A 15,166-nucleotide genomic window follows, 5' to 3' on the forward strand; every position below is an offset into this window, starting at 1 on the left:
TCGCTCTCTCTCTCTCTCTCTCTCTCTCTCTCTCTCTCTCTCTCTCTCTCTCTCTCTCTCTCTCTCTCTCTCTCTCTCTCTCCCCCCCCTCACAGTGTAACAACATTACTAATTTGGTCTGAACTCACAGAGCTCTTCCCCTCTCAACCAGCGTCGACTCGGAGAACTAACAGAAGGATTCATACGTGAAGAGGGATGATGAGCGGGCTGACGGCCTTTCCCCGGCTGCTCCTCTACGCGGCCGCCGTGTGCGCAGGTACCGCACCTTGACACCCACTAGTCCCTTCATGAGCTACATCATCAAAAATATATATCAAATGATGCTTACTGTCAGAGGTAGTTATGTAATGATGTTTATTGTCGCTGTGGTTGGTTGCCTTTATTTACCCACCGAAGTGGCTGATATGTGTCAATTGAACATTCTGTCTTACCGCACACATAACACTCACGCGTGATGATACGCAGGCGTGCACTGCGCCGACATGGCCAACGTGACATCGGCGGTGTGTCGTCATCCGTGCAAGGAGCTGGTGCAGTTGCTCGCCGACATCCACGACATGCGAGTGGTCACCGGAAACCTACGGGAAGACTTGGACAGAGTGGTCAGATGGATTTTTTTTCTTTTTCCAATTACCTGCACAAAGATGGATTACACATAACATGCAAAGGGTTGGCTCACTATTTGGCAAGGAGTATGTCACTCTTATTTATTTATTGGAGTGGACAATGATGATTGAAATAGTTTACATGGGAAATGATTTTGAAGGGATCAACATTAATTGTTCTTAATTATGAATGAAAAAAAGTTGAATTAAAAAAAAGACATGATCAAAAGTAGTCGTAGAACATTCATTTTGCAATTGTAAAACTTGACTCCTCTCTGAATGTTCATGTGTCCCATGGAATTCGATGGGAGTTAAGACCACATTTAAAATGCAGAAACATGGAAAACACCCAATTAGAATCAAGTGGTACAAAAAACATTTTGACTTGATAAAATCTGTTTCTAAAAATGATAAATCTGTCAAATCTCATCTCATCAAGACTTTCGCTCATTTTTCATGATTGTCACAAATACTCTCAGTGGTTATTCTCATGGTTGGTACTCACTTTGAGTTAAAAGTCCAAAAAGTGACGTTTTTTTTAGGAGGGGGGAAGCTGATTGGAAACATACGAAAATGCCCACTGCTAACGTCTCTGTCAGACTGTGTGCTCAGCTGATGCCAAGCTGAGGTTTGTGCGGCCGAAAAAGAAAGCAGCGCAAATGGAACAAGTATTAACATCCTGCGTCGGTGGAAGCGCCTCTCATTTTAAAAGTCGGCTGAAAGAATAGCCACACTGTTTCTTCACCGACCGCAAATCCCTTCTCAGATGTCGTCCTAACTTGATGGTACATCGAAACCAGCGGTTCTCAAACTCACACTCGAGTCTGGATTTCCACACTACTAATCTTTTTTTTTCTCTCTCTTTTTTGGGGGTCTCGTCAGTCAAAAGAAAACGAAGAGATGCGCGTGACGATGGCCGGGCTCGGCGTGAGCGGCGGCGAGAACGAGATCTCGTGCGTGCAGGACGGACGAGTGTTCGAACACGGCGACGACTGGGACGTGGACAGCTGCGTGGCCTGCGCCTGCCAGGTGGGTCGTGCATTGACGATGTTGCCACTTTGGGTGGACAAAAAAGTGCCGCAAAACCCTTTTGGAGGACATGACAACCCACTGTATTGATAAACAGCCTGAAGGTTAAATAGCGTTCCGATCGTGTTCTGTCCGCCACATCTGTTACATACTATTTCTTGTTCTGTACAGCACTTATTGTTTAATATGCGTCCTCATTGAGTCTCATTTACTTGATTATGTCTGTCATGATCTCATTCCTCAAACTTACATCTGGCAAAACAGTGGGGAGGTGGGGGGGGGGGAACCTCTATTGCTCTATGTTTAATTATTTGGGTCTAGTATGGCAGGGTGCTGTGTCATCAAGCGTCATGCGCCCCCGTGTCCTGCGTCAATCCGTCCTTTGTCGAGGGAGAGTGCTGCCCCGTCTGCCTTGGTGAGTCAACTTTTACCTGCAATTATCAGACTATTACGATTTTGCTCTGTGTCGATGTCTCAAGCAACTCCATTGGTTCTGTCCTGTTAAACAAAACAGGAAAAAAATGTAGACTGAATGTGTCATTCACAGAACCAGGACCTCCCATCTCTGAACCGAGAATTTGCAACCAAACTTAACTAGAACCCGCCACAAACAAAATCAGAACATCCACCAAAAAATCCCAACCTCCAGTACACGACAAAGAGAACTTCCCATCTCATACAACCAGAAACTGAACCAGAAGCTCCCCGGAAAATCTGAACTTCCCACAAAAAAGAACTAGAACCTTGCATAAACAGAACCAGAACCTTAAATGAGTTGTTTCAGACAACAAGAAAGTTTGATCCTGTTAGGGGTGAATTATGGTTATTGCGGAATCAACCGAAACGGGTATTTTCTTTTGCGTTTGTCAAGACCAAGCAGACGGCTGGTCCCAGTGGTCCGAGTGGACCGAGTGCTCGTCCACCTGCGGCCGGGGAGCGCAACGGCGGGGCCGTTCGTGCAACGCGGCGTCCTGCCCGGGGCCGTCGCTTCAAACCCGCGGCTGCACGCCGAGCAAGTGCGAAGGCGCCGGTAACGTATAGCACATCAGCTCGCAACACGCCCTGACTCATCGCCTTTTGTTTATTTGACTTCTCCTTCTGATTGACGGCGCACATGTGCGCCAAGGACGCCGCTTCTGCGAGCGAGCCACGTGAGACTTTCAACTTCACTCAACGCGCATTGGGGAACTGATTATCCTAATTGGAACCATATTTTTGCTCTTCGACTGTCTACTCACGCAGCGAGGATGTGATGTGCGTGGAGAATTTTGCGGGCTTCAGGAAGCCACGTGAACGACTTCTTTAGGAAGACGTCAAAACTTTGTCGTCATGCTCTGCCCACACACAGTGACAAGAACTCAAATTCCTGGCAATTTAGCCTGCCCATTTATCGAGTACACGTGGTCCACGTACTCCTGATTCAGTTCCCGTTTGAATGACCCCTGAAATTGGCCAAATTTATATATACACACACACACCCGTGTTTAGAACGCGCTGACGGAAGCTGGAGTCTGTGGTCCCCCTGGTCTCCGTGCACAACCACGTGCGGACGCGGAAACATCACACGCGTGCGACTTTGCAACAATCCGCCGAAGCAGAAGGGAGGCAGCGGATGTGCGGGCATCGCCACCGAGACAAAGCCTTGTAACAACACACCCTGTCCAGGTGAGCGCAGCCATGAGCTCACGTTTTGTGATAAAATGGTGACCTGTTGTGTACGTGTGTGTGCAGTGCCAGGAGGCTGGACATCCTGGTCCGAGTGGGGCCCGTGCTCCAAATCGTGCGGGGGTGGCCTTTTGAGTCGAGAGAGGAAGTGTTTGAACCCCGCACCGCAATATGGTGGGAAGCTTTGTGCTGGAGACGCTTCCGACTATGAAGCTTGCAACAAACAACCGTGTCTTTTAGGTAAAACCATCACTCAGCACTCAAGTGTAGCACGAGCTCTCTTTCACTCAATTTAGATGATGGGGTGCCCCATGGTTCTTATGTCATCCTACTTGGACTTCTGGAAAATTTCTAAGACAAGACTCTTAAAATTAGCGGGTAACAAATGTTACTCGTTTCAAAAGCCCCCTTCAAAAACGGCCCTGTGTTGATGTTGATTCACCTCTTGTTTCAAAAGCCCCCTTCACACCACCTATCAAAAACGGCCCTGTGTTGATGTTGATTCACCTCTTGTGTTTGTTTTCAGACCCATGTCTGCTGTTAACGCCGTGCTTTCCCGGGGTGCGGTGCACGTCAGGTAGCGACGGCTCGTGGCAGTGCGGGGAATGTCCCGTGGGTTCCCATGGCAACGGCACTCACTGCGAAGATGACAATGAGGTAACGCGGAGTGCCGAATGTTGATGTGGAACGACGGTCTTTGGACGTTCGAAGGGCCCACCAATCTTGTTCAGTTGAAACAAAGTGGCTGGTTCAAACCAAAAACTTTTCCGAGACTTTTTTTTAAATTCTGTCTTCTCAAGAAACATGCCGACAAAGCCAAACTGTTTTCACATGTGTTTCTGCAGTGTGACGTAAAGGGAGTGTGCGTGACGGCGTGTGTGAACACAGACCCTGGTTTCTACTGTCTACCCTGTCCTCCTCGATACAAAGGCACACAGCCCTTCGGTCTCGGCCTGAAGGAAGCCCAAAGGACCCGGCAAGTATGTTTTCTATTTTTTACCTCCATGAATGTCTTGTCTTGGGCTTGGAAGTCCAAGTCCTGAGGCAGCTTTGGTTGTAGGTGTGCACGCCGTACAATCCCTGCAAAGACAACACACACGCCTGCCACAAGCACGCCGACTGTTTCTACTTGGGGCTGGCCTCGGAGGTCTTGTACAAGTGCGTGTGCGCCGTCGGCTTTGCGGGCGACGGCTTTCTCTGCGGGGAGGACGCCGATCTGGACGGATGGCCAAACAGCGGTCTGACCTGCAAAAGGAACGGAACATATCACTGCCAAATGGTAAGGTAACAAACAAACAACCAGTTACCAAAACCACGTGATCTAACCGCCGATTGGCTGCAGGACAACTGCCCGTCGGTACCCAACTCCGGACAGGAGGACCTCGACGTGGACGGACAAGGCGATGCCTGCGATCCAGACGATGACAACGACGACATCGTCGACGAACGGGTACCCTCAACGCATACTCTGTTGATTCCAGTGGGAAGAGCATTTCATTGTGGTCTCTGTCACAATATGTCACTGGCATAGATAACAAACAAAAAAATGTTATTTGTAGAAAATATATACTGTTTTCCAAACCAGTTTGGTGAAATCCGATCATTTCAATGCACACTGATGTATGACGGCACAGTGACTGTGAATCAATAATTCTCCCATAGCTTTGCAAATGACAACCGAATGTTAATGGAAGCCTTTTGTCACAGGACAACTGCCCCCTGGTGTACAACCCCCGACAGTTCGACACGGACCGGGACGGTGTCGGGGACCGCTGTGACAACTGTCCCTTTGACAGCAACTCGCTGCAGACGGACACCGACGGCGACGGGGAGGGAGACGCCTGCAGCGTTGACATGGACGGAGATGGTACGAAGGCTAGCTTGACACCGGACTGGTGTTAAAAGGCTTTAAGCCTGGGTTAAGGTTTTCTGAAGTCAAACTTGGAAAGCAGCGCCATCTGATATTGACGTACTTGTCTGGATTCCTTGACCAGGGGTTCCAAATGATCGCGACAACTGCGCTTTGGTCTACAACACTGAGCAGAGAGACACCGACTTGGACGGCGTCGGTGACCAGTGTGACAACTGTCCTCTCCTACACAACCCACGGCAGGTAAGGAACGCACGGTGAGGGGAAACGCAGAAGTAAGCATGCAAGAATGAAAAGCAACATCGACAGTATGTACACTTGGCGGGGGCTCCCGTTTCGTAGTCGGACTCCGACAACGACCTGGTGGGAGACCTGTGTGATGACAACGAGGACATTGACGAGGACGGCCAGCAAAACTCCCGGGACAACTGCCCCTACGTCGCCAACAGCAACCAGGCCGACCACGACGGCGACGGCAAAGGTGACGCCTGCGACCACGACGACGACAACGACGGCGTGCCCGACGACAGGGACAACTGCAGGCTGGTGGCCAATCCGAAGCAGTCGGACGCCGACGGTTAGCACCGAGCAGCTTTTTCCTCTTCTTATCAATCATCAGAGTCACATTTGCTACGATAGGTGAGTTTGCGGATGCTTAATGTGAAATCGGCGGGGGTTCACTCTACCAGGCGATGGCAGCGGAGACGCCTGTTTTGACGACTTCGACAACGACAACATTCCCGACGCGCTCGATCCCTGTCCGCTCAACCGCGACATCAAGTCGACAGACTTCCGCAAGTTTCAGGTGGTTCTGCTGGACCCGAAAGGCACCGCCCAGTCAGATCCGCTGTGGGTGATCCGCAGCCAGGGCACCGAGCTGCTGCAGTCCGCCAACTCGGACCCCGGCATCGCTTTGGGTCGGCCTCAGCCCGACGCCTTCAAATTCCGATCACAGCATTGTAAAAATGTGAAATAACGGTCAAATGTTTGGACAGGATATGACAAATTCAACGCGGTGGACTTCAGCGTGACGTTTTACGTGAACACCAACCGGGATGACGACTATGCCGGCATCGTCTTCGCCTATCAGTCCAGTCGACGCTTCTACGTTGTCATGTGGAAACAGGTGTGAGAGTTCGAAAGCAGTCTAGCTAAATGTCTGTGCTCATACGTAGCAGCAATCAAAGCAACCAACAACTTGCTTTCTGAGAACAGGTGTCTCAAGCCTATTGGGAAAAGAAGCCCTCCAAGGCTTTCGGAACAGCGGGGGTCTCCATTAAACTGGTCAACTCCAGCACGGGGCCGGGAGAATACCTGCGCAACGCCCTGTGGCACACCGGCAACACCCGCAACCAGGCAGCGACTCTTTTGTAGACATTTTCATGACGGGGAATGGGTAGACGGCGAAAGGCTCATGTCAAGCCATTGAGACGGTTTTCTCAATCGCGCCAGAAGGACGTGTGAGTTCATGCTTCAAAAGCTCCGACAAAACACGCGTGTGCTTTCTCTCCCATCAGGTCCGGACACTGTGGCACGATCCCAACAAAACGGGCTGGAAGGACTACACGGCGTACCGCATGCACCTCATCCACAGACCTAAGACGGGCTTCATCAGGTATGGAAATGTGAAATGTGATTCACACCGATGGTGTGATTGGGAACGATCGACGATAATGAGCAACGAAATGGACAAACCTTGGAGGGGAGCAAAATAAGCTTCTGCACATACGATGTTTTTCCTCACACAGGGTGGTGGTGTACGAGGGCAGGGAGATCCTGTCGGACTCGGGCGCCGTTTACGATCACACGCTGGCCGGTGGGCGACTGGGAATGTTTGTCTTCTCCCAGGAACACGTGCTCTTCTCTGACCTCAGATACGAGTGCAGAGGTACGGAAACAAATCACCACAAATCCTGCCTCATCTTGACTTCTGAAAATCTCTGCGATTTTGCTTTCCACCTTCAGATAACTGACGTTTGCTGGGACAAGAGAAACCATCCCTCATCATTTGGTCCATTATCCCCTTTTCTGTGTTTCAAAGGTCATTTGCTGACTTTTACAACTTCCAAGTGTAAATAACTATTTATTGCCTTAATATGGGAATGAAAATGCATTCTTTGGCAACTGAGACCATGGGAAGCTGGTATGCAGTGCCATCTAGTGGTCACTTCGAGGCAAGATAAACTTCAATAGGTAAACTTCACCTGCACAATCCAAAGTTGCAATTCACTCGCTACTTAGCGGTTCGGATATAGCTCACTCACTCAATTGTATATTTTCATTTGTGACCATAACTAAATATATCGCAGTATTACCTCGCTGTTTGGGACATTTTTGTGGTGTTTTTTCTTCCTTCTAAGTCCGACAAGTCAAAAAAATGTCAATTTTGGGATAGCGGGGGAGAATTTGTTTGACAAAAACCGAGACCATGAAAATTAGAGCCCTCGTCGCCTATAAACAACTCGGTATTTATTCTATATTGTGCCTTTTAAAAGTTACATTTATTAGCCATTGCCACAGAATGGCGGCAAAGCACAACTTTTGACTCAGTGAACCTTTTCAACTCAGTTTAACGAAGTTTGATTGTGCGACAAAAAACTGACAATGGGCGAGGGTTTATTGTACAAGATTTGAATAATGAAGTTTTATTTTGTGGCCAAATAAAGGAGCAAGACATTGATTGGTTTGGGATGTGCAAGCACCTACTAAAGTGTCCCGTCTGTCTGTCCATTGTTGTGATTTCAAACAAACCCAGTTAAACCGGTTCTAGACGGTTGCTGCTTATAGCCATGTGATGACTGAAACTGGCCGAAAATAACAAAACCAAAACTCACAAACCAAAGTGATCAGCCGTAAAGCAAGGATGCAACAATAAAAAGGTGTTTTCTTGCGGTTAATAGAGTCAAATTGTCTTTTAAAATTTGCACCTGTCCAGGTAAGTGGCGTCACCTCTTCCTCCTCGGTGATGGAATGAACCAGGAAGAAGTCTCCACGAGTATGGGATTTTCGGCTCTTTTCGGTGATCCGGTTTATTTGGATCAGCTCAGTGAAAAGAGTCGGTTCTTTTTGGCTCTCAAACGGCTCTTTTAACTCGCTTTTCTTTTAAATATTTGACAAATTTAGCATACATTTTGATAAATGACTTGGTGAAATAAATATTGCACTCTACTGACTGCAAATAGCAACAATTATGAAGCAAAGAAATGGCTTTTTACTTTTTCTTTTTTTTTACTACATTAAAAAAGCTCCAAACAATAAACAAGCAACAAAATTAAACTTCAACCAACAACAATCAAACATGCTGCATCATAACAAAAATAGTGAGTATTAAGTGCAACAGCAGCAGCGAACAAAACAAACCTAAGCGACTCCTTGCTTTATTTTAACAAACAAAAACTACGCTTTGCTTTATTTTAAATTTGCAGTCAACAAAACTAAATCAACTTGGACGGGCTGATCCGGCTCCTTCTCTGTAATTATTTGTCCAGTCTTTGAGAACACCTTCTCTGACGGGACAGATGCTGCGACAATGCACAATCTACTCTCCATTACTTTGATAAAAACGGGGGTAGACGGAAGCTCGGTATTTTCACCAGCTCAGTGGATCAGCTGCCCTTGAAATCTGTGGTTCTTCAAGATATGCCCTAATTTAGTGTCTGCATACCTGTCAACCTCGGCAAAGGGCTGCCCTTATAAATTATTTTTTTTTTTAATTTTTAATTTTTTTTTTTAATGAATCTTTATTCGGCTGCCCTTATAAATGATTACGATTCCCCGTACAAAGCAACGAAAACCCGTAAAACTGCTTACCGCGCATGCGCTCATCATGCTTTATCAATCCGACCGTACGGGGCGATGAAAAAAAATATACGATTGAGGATTACTTTTGCTGGTTTGCCGTGACAATAGCAGCGATCGACGACGGCATTGTCGTTGTCGTTGGCTACCAGCAGGTGAGACTATCTGGATTTGAGCCAAAATGGTCTTTGTGAGATGGTTCACAATTTTTTTTTCTCCGTATAAAAGTTGTAATACGCCGTACGTGATTTGAAATGATTAAAAAACGGATAAAATACGGGGAAAACGTACAAGTTGACAGGTATGCTTTTGTGTTTTTGCACGCTTGGATAATACTGTCAATTAGATTCAGATTGCTTGCCAAACGCCTTTGTGGTTTCCCGGACAGTAGGGGGCGATATGAACTAAAGACATCATATTCACCAAGAAGAAGAATAAGTACAAGCACAAGAACGGTACCACATCCGGTTCAATGAGCAAGTTTTTCCGCTGTCCATAAGCCCTGTTCTCAGTGAGTATTTTAATATTATAAACTGACTTCGCCATTTAGCTGTGAGTGTATTGATGTAGACGTTTGGGGAGCGTTATTACGACACGTTGCTCCTCTAATTTTGTTGTTGTGACTCACTAAGTCACTGGAAGTTATCGTAAAAAACAACGTCAGCAAAGGGGGAAGTGAGCGAGCACGCCGCCGACAAGTAGACCCCAGCTGTCAATCAAAAAGCAATCGAGAACAGCGTTTGACTTGACTACTATTCTGTATGTTTTCCACACCAAAGCTGCTATCAGCAGTGGAAGTGTGATGGCTTCACATCAAGGGGGGGGGGAGATTTGTTTCAAAACTATTCACACAAATGCACCCGTGACTTTGTTAACTTGTTTTTCGAAAGGAGGTTGCTCATTGTACTTAAGGTGTGGGGAGAAAGCCGCGAGTGGATCGCTCAAACAGATGCATTGCGAGTGAGGGCACGTTTGGAAATGGACGGGTTTCAAGTAAAAGTCTGCCACTTTACGAATAAGGACTCAAATCAATAAGAAAAAAAGAAACAACTTTTTTTTCCACTTTTGTTTTGTTTTTCTGCCTGACCAGATTAGTCAGATGACTGGGCCAAAGGCGCAGCCGCCAGACTCGGAGGACATGCGGAAGGGACGCCAACCTGCATTTGGAGATGTGTGAGTACTGACCTGTGTGGTGTGCTTAAAGAGCTGATGTCTGATGTCACGCTGCACCACAAGGTGGAGGTGAGTGCGCCCGCCTGTCTTTCTCTCACTCAACTTAAACTTCTGCTTCGTGTACTGCACAACAGTGTCAACTCCACATAGACAACCCGAGCATCATCAAGCACTTCTGGAATATGTTTTTAAAGCTTGAAGTGGACCAAGTTGGTTTAAAAATGTGTCTATGTATGCATATATATATACTGGACATACATATGACTAACTTGGCCCACTTCAATGTCATTTAAAAACTTGACCAGAAGAGTGTGATCATGTAACATTTACATACATATGACTAAGTTGGCCCACTTCAATGTCATTTAAAAACTTGACCAGAAGAGTGTGATCATGTTGTTGTAGAGTACACGGCAGTTAGTTTTTGTCTCAGTGAGAGAAGTCGGACGTGCTCATGTGCCCCTCGGTGTCTCATGCGATGTCAGTGACATCACACAAGAGCTGGTCAAGCACATGCTCTCATCTCGGTGCTTGTGTGCGTGCAACTTGAACTGGCCCACACAAAGATTGACTGGTCAAATGCTTCTACATTGTCATGTTTGCTTTTCTGTCCAATAAATTGTTCAACTTGAATTCGAGTCTTTGCCTTTCATGACCAAATCCGTCCTCAACTCACTCGAAGCCTTTTCAAAGACTGAAGTCTTGAGCTCAGACTTGCGCTTCAGTCACATCAGACAGTCTTTTCACTGTTCCCGTTGGTCTCCACAAGACTTGAAACTCCAGGAATCGAGCTTTTGGGTCATGTGAAACCCACTGGAACAGTGAAAAGACTGTCTTATGTGACCCAAGTGCAAGTCTGAGCTCAAGAATCAAGTGGGACTTTGACAAAGTGCTGCAATGCCCGCCCCAAACCACACCCAATTTGACATCCACCAATCGCAGCGAGACCCTCATTTGCATAAATTTGCATAACCAATCAGAATAGTCCAATTTGCATAACCACGCCCACTTTCATACTCCTAACCAATCAGATCGCTCCAAATTTACATAACCACGCCCGCCGAAGCGCCCACCAATCAGAGAACGCCTCATTTGCATAACCGCGCCCCCATTTCCACCAATCGCAGCAGGTTATTGTCACGCTCCACCCACTTTCACAGCTACCAGCGAATCATCAGCCATCATTCCAGCCAGGCCACACCCACTTTCCTGGATTTTTCTTCCTGGAAAAAAAAAATCCAGGAAAAAAATTTTGAAAAAAAATTTTTGAAAAAATTTTTAGAAAAAACTGAAAATAATTTTGTTTTAAAAAATGTTTTTTTAAAGTTAGATTGTGGTGATGTGTTTAAAAATGAAGTTGAGTTGAAGTGTTCTTTGTAATCAAGCTTTATTTCTTTTGCAGAGTAGACAATCACAAAGCAGAGGAAAAAGTTGCAAGTTAGATGGCAGTCTGTTTGTTGCTGGGCGGCGAAGTGGTCGGCTCTTGAGAAGAACGTGGGACAGGTGTGTTGACCTAAGAGGAAAGACATCCGTGAGTTACACGCAAGTCAATTTCTTGTGCAGACAAAGATGTCTTAGGCATGAAACTTACCAGAGAGAGTCAGTGTTGGGTCTTTGGAGGGCAGGAAGGCGATCATGTTTACTGCTGCCTAGAGAAAAGAAAGGGGGGGTTCCAAAAATGTAGTCATGATGGTGCATTGAACGGGTGTAAATGTTTCCTACTTTTCAGGCTGGCCCAACGTTTGACTTCAGCACCTTGTGAATAACAGGAAGAAGAGCAAAAAGTGTTGCCTGCAGGTCTGTGCTCGTAGGTGGACTCTGGCGGTTAGCAGGTTACTCCCTCTTGTGGCACGGAGGACCCAAGAACAATCTTCCTTCACCTCTGAAAAATGAAATCCGGCTTATTGAAATGAGACTTCTTACCAGCAGATGGCTCAGAGTCACGTTTCACCTCATCGCACTCCAACAGCTCCATCTGAAAGACAAAGCACAGGTCGGTAGACACCAATTACAAACCAGAAACACAGTTCCGTTTTACTCTGCTCCTCATTTTTCAACTTGCTTCCCAAGTGTGGATTAAGTGGAGACTGGAACCTTTTGCTGCGACAGTTGCTCGAGAGTGATCAACACCAACAGGCCAAGCTACTACTGGTCGAGTGACTCATCCAAGGTGGTCAAACCTGCCAACACCACAAACGAGAGACCCGTCACTCTTATTTTGTACCCTTCAACGGCAACGTTGCAAATGGAGGCAGCAATGAGGACCTTCTGCAAGCTTGTCGCTTTTGTCTCTTTGCCCAGCAGGTGGAGGGTCACTGGAAGCTGCACTGCATGCAGAGTCAAAGAAAAAGCAGGTGAGTGTGCTTCACAAAATATGCAGTGCTTTTTGGGTGGAGCTTCAGTCACCAGCCTGCGTGTGTGTGACATCAGGTGGATCGTGACGTCACGTTTCCTGAGGGCCTGCCGACACGCAACAGGTCCAAACGTTGAGGGACGACTCGGCTTCACAACGTCTATCGGGTCGTTGAACACCATCTGGTGGACAAAAGCAGGACAAACACGCACATGTTGAGCAGGTGCCACTCTGCTGACAGCTTCCTAACTCTCTCCCTGGTGCAACGCACCTGATTGGATAAGTGTGAGAGGGCCAGAATTAAAAGCCCCGCCACGGTTTGATTTTAGCCACAGGTGCGCCTACTCAACCAGCAGGTCAACGAGCTTCCTGGGAATTGGTTGAGGAGAAGCTCCTGTGGTTGAAGCCAAACCTTTGACATTTCTAGTTTTGACACCTGTGCCCAATTTTTAGTCAATCACGTGCCGATTTAATCATGAGTAGTCACACATGTATGAAAGTTTGCTTCACTTGTGAGGAGAGCAGAGCCACACTCCTCTTCGACAGCGCGGTGGCCTGAAAGACACGGCAACGTAAGCTCTTCACTTTTAAATATGCAAACTTCCAAGCGCCTGGCTCAGCACCCCAATATTTGGTCGACATGTCAAAGACCTGCCGGGGCCCCAAACGCCACAGGATGGCAGCCATTTTATGGGTCGTTCTGTCGACGTGAGCCTGTGGAGACAGAAATGAGAATCGACACATGAGGGATTTGGTCTGTCGTACGGCGGTATCTTAAAATGTGGCAGTTCTACCGTGCTGCAGTCAATTTGGCCATTCTGTAGCAGATGCAAAGCCTGTGGATAGAAAAAGAGACAAATTAGATGGGCTTTTTCCAAACTGTTCAGGACTTAAATGCCACATTACAACGCACAGAGAGTGGCCCGTGTTTAGTCCATTTGAAGAATTGTACCTGTGAACAGAAATGACAATTAACACGCACGCATGCACATTGGTTCGGTTTAATTGTGAATTTAGAAATGAGTTTTGTCAACTTACCCTCTCGGCGAACGTCGCTTGCGTCCTAGAAGGTTGGGGGGAAAAAAAGTTTTGTTGCAAAGTAAGGTCGCAGGAGACGTTGATTGCTAACGCTCGAGCAAACATTTTTGCTTAAGCATGTTAGCCAGGTGCAAGCACGTCTGAAGTGCTACTTTCCATTCAAAGGGAGCGAAAGCGGTGTGTTTTAAGAGGCTATTAAAGAGTAAAAAAACTCACCTTGTTGGAGTTTTCCTTTTTGGACGGCCGTGCAGAGCAGGAGCAGCGGGAGGACGACCGGAGGCTGTCAAAGGTGAGAAAGAATGAGTGTCTCGTTGGCCCGGCTTAAATAGGTTTCTGTCGATGACGTCACTTCCGGAAAGAAAAACTTTTAATTTGAAAAAGGAAGTGAATGTGAAGATGTGTGGAAAAAAATCCGAGCGAAATGACGATGGCTTTGCCAAAGGACAGCATCGGGGCTCGAACCTGAGTTGACCAGTGGAGAATCCCTGTCATATACCACCGGACTGTCCTTCCACAGTGACGTCAACCACTATTACATTTATCTATTGTCATGAGCCCCGTTAAACTGGGTCTAAATATAACCAACCGAAAAGTTTGTTCAGTGACCTAGCGTGGTCGAATGGATAACGACAATACTTGGAACCCGGTGAAACCGGTTTCGATTCTTGCTTGATTTATAAATGGAGCACACGGCAGGTCTCGAACTCGGTTCGCCTGACTACAGCGCGATGTCTTTTACCATTCGGCCATTCGGCCGTAAAAATTTCGAAATTTTAATATGTAACCATAGGGTGTCAGCCTTGTGATGTGATTCAAAAAAGGAACATGTTTGGTGAGACGCCTGGCGTATATTGTGGGGTGTTCACTTCTGGTTCAAACTTCTAACTTTGGTGACGGGAAATCCGGGTTCGACTCTTGCTAAATTTATAAATGGAGAGCAGACGGAGACTCGAACTCGTTCCGCCTGCTTAGCCAGAGATGTCTTTTACCACCAGGCCATCCCGGAATGAACATTTCGCAATTTTTATATGTAGTCAAAGGCGGCCGACTACACGAGTCCGGTTTTGAAGGTTAAAAAAAAAAGAACATAATTGGTGAAACGGTTGGCTTCTCTCGTGGGCGATGTGACAGCACTCCAACCTCACCCATAACCCCATCGACCACGCCAGTAATTTCCTACCGCTGCCTGCCTTCATAATGCCATCCTGAGATCAGGAGAGAGAGTTTGCAAAGCCAACTTCGTTTTCGATTGAAGACGAGTTGCACAAAGAGATCGTGTCGTTTTGTCATTTTGCTTTCTTGGCGATCGTGAATAAAGTGCAAATAAAACACCCATTACGCACACTTCCAAAACGTGCAAGCCAACTTTATTCATTGTTTTCAAGATGCTTTGTTGATCAGTGCAACTCCGCTGGAATAGTTGAGACGCAAGTCTCGTCTGGATGCCTGCGGGGTGCTCTCTGCTGGTCCCAACGGACCCGGGGGCTGAAGAACCTGCAAAACCCAAAGGATCGCGGTGAAATCAAACTTCGTTTCAGATTAGGGAGGAAACATCGGATGACTTTCTGAGGGCCCCGATAACTTTTCCCCCTCAAAGTATTCACTGTATATCGATCAACAGAATGCGGTCCCCCC

At 46.9% G+C, this 15,166-nt stretch overlaps 1 protein-coding gene across 1 annotated transcript; it reads left to right on the plus strand.

Annotated features, from left to right (window-relative positions):
* Window positions 1-392: 392 nt before the first annotated feature.
* On the plus strand, window positions 393-7,449 carry LOC109513376 (thrombospondin-2-like). Its single transcript, XM_019865794.1, has 19 exons — window positions 393-602; window positions 1,488-1,634; window positions 1,956-2,049; window positions 2,506-2,664; window positions 3,123-3,299; window positions 3,366-3,539; window positions 3,826-3,956; window positions 4,145-4,279; window positions 4,360-4,578; window positions 4,642-4,749; window positions 5,007-5,166; window positions 5,294-5,412; window positions 5,512-5,746; window positions 5,859-6,086; window positions 6,165-6,295; window positions 6,385-6,525; window positions 6,687-6,784; window positions 6,918-7,057; window positions 7,135-7,449. The coding sequence occupies exons 1-19, from the start codon at window positions 483-485 to the stop codon at window positions 7,140-7,142; spliced, it is 2,724 nt and encodes a 907-aa protein (XP_019721353.1). The 5' UTR covers window positions 393-482; the 3' UTR covers window positions 7,143-7,449.
* Window positions 7,450-15,166: the final 7,717 nt, after the last annotated feature.

This window comes from Hippocampus comes, unplaced genomic scaffold (genome assembly GCF_001891065.2).
Source record: "Hippocampus comes isolate QL1 unplaced genomic scaffold, H_comes_QL1_v1.1 scaffold116, whole genome shotgun sequence".
Classification (NCBI taxonomy): domain Eukaryota; kingdom Metazoa; phylum Chordata; class Actinopteri; order Syngnathiformes; family Syngnathidae; genus Hippocampus; species Hippocampus comes.

Excerpts from the sequence above, each read along its gene's own strand:
- LOC109513376 (XM_019865794.1), top strand. The coding sequence starts at position 483 with ATGGCCAACGTGACATCGGCGGTGTGTCGTCATCCGTGCAAGGAGCTG. Across the intron at positions 4,579-4,641 it reads GAACATATCACTGCCAAATG|GACAACTGCCCGTCGGTACC; the intron begins GTAAGGTAACAA and ends GATTGGCTGCAG. Across the intron at positions 5,413-5,511 it reads TCCTACACAACCCACGGCAG|TCGGACTCCGACAACGACCT; the intron begins GTAAGGAACGCA and ends CCCGTTTCGTAG.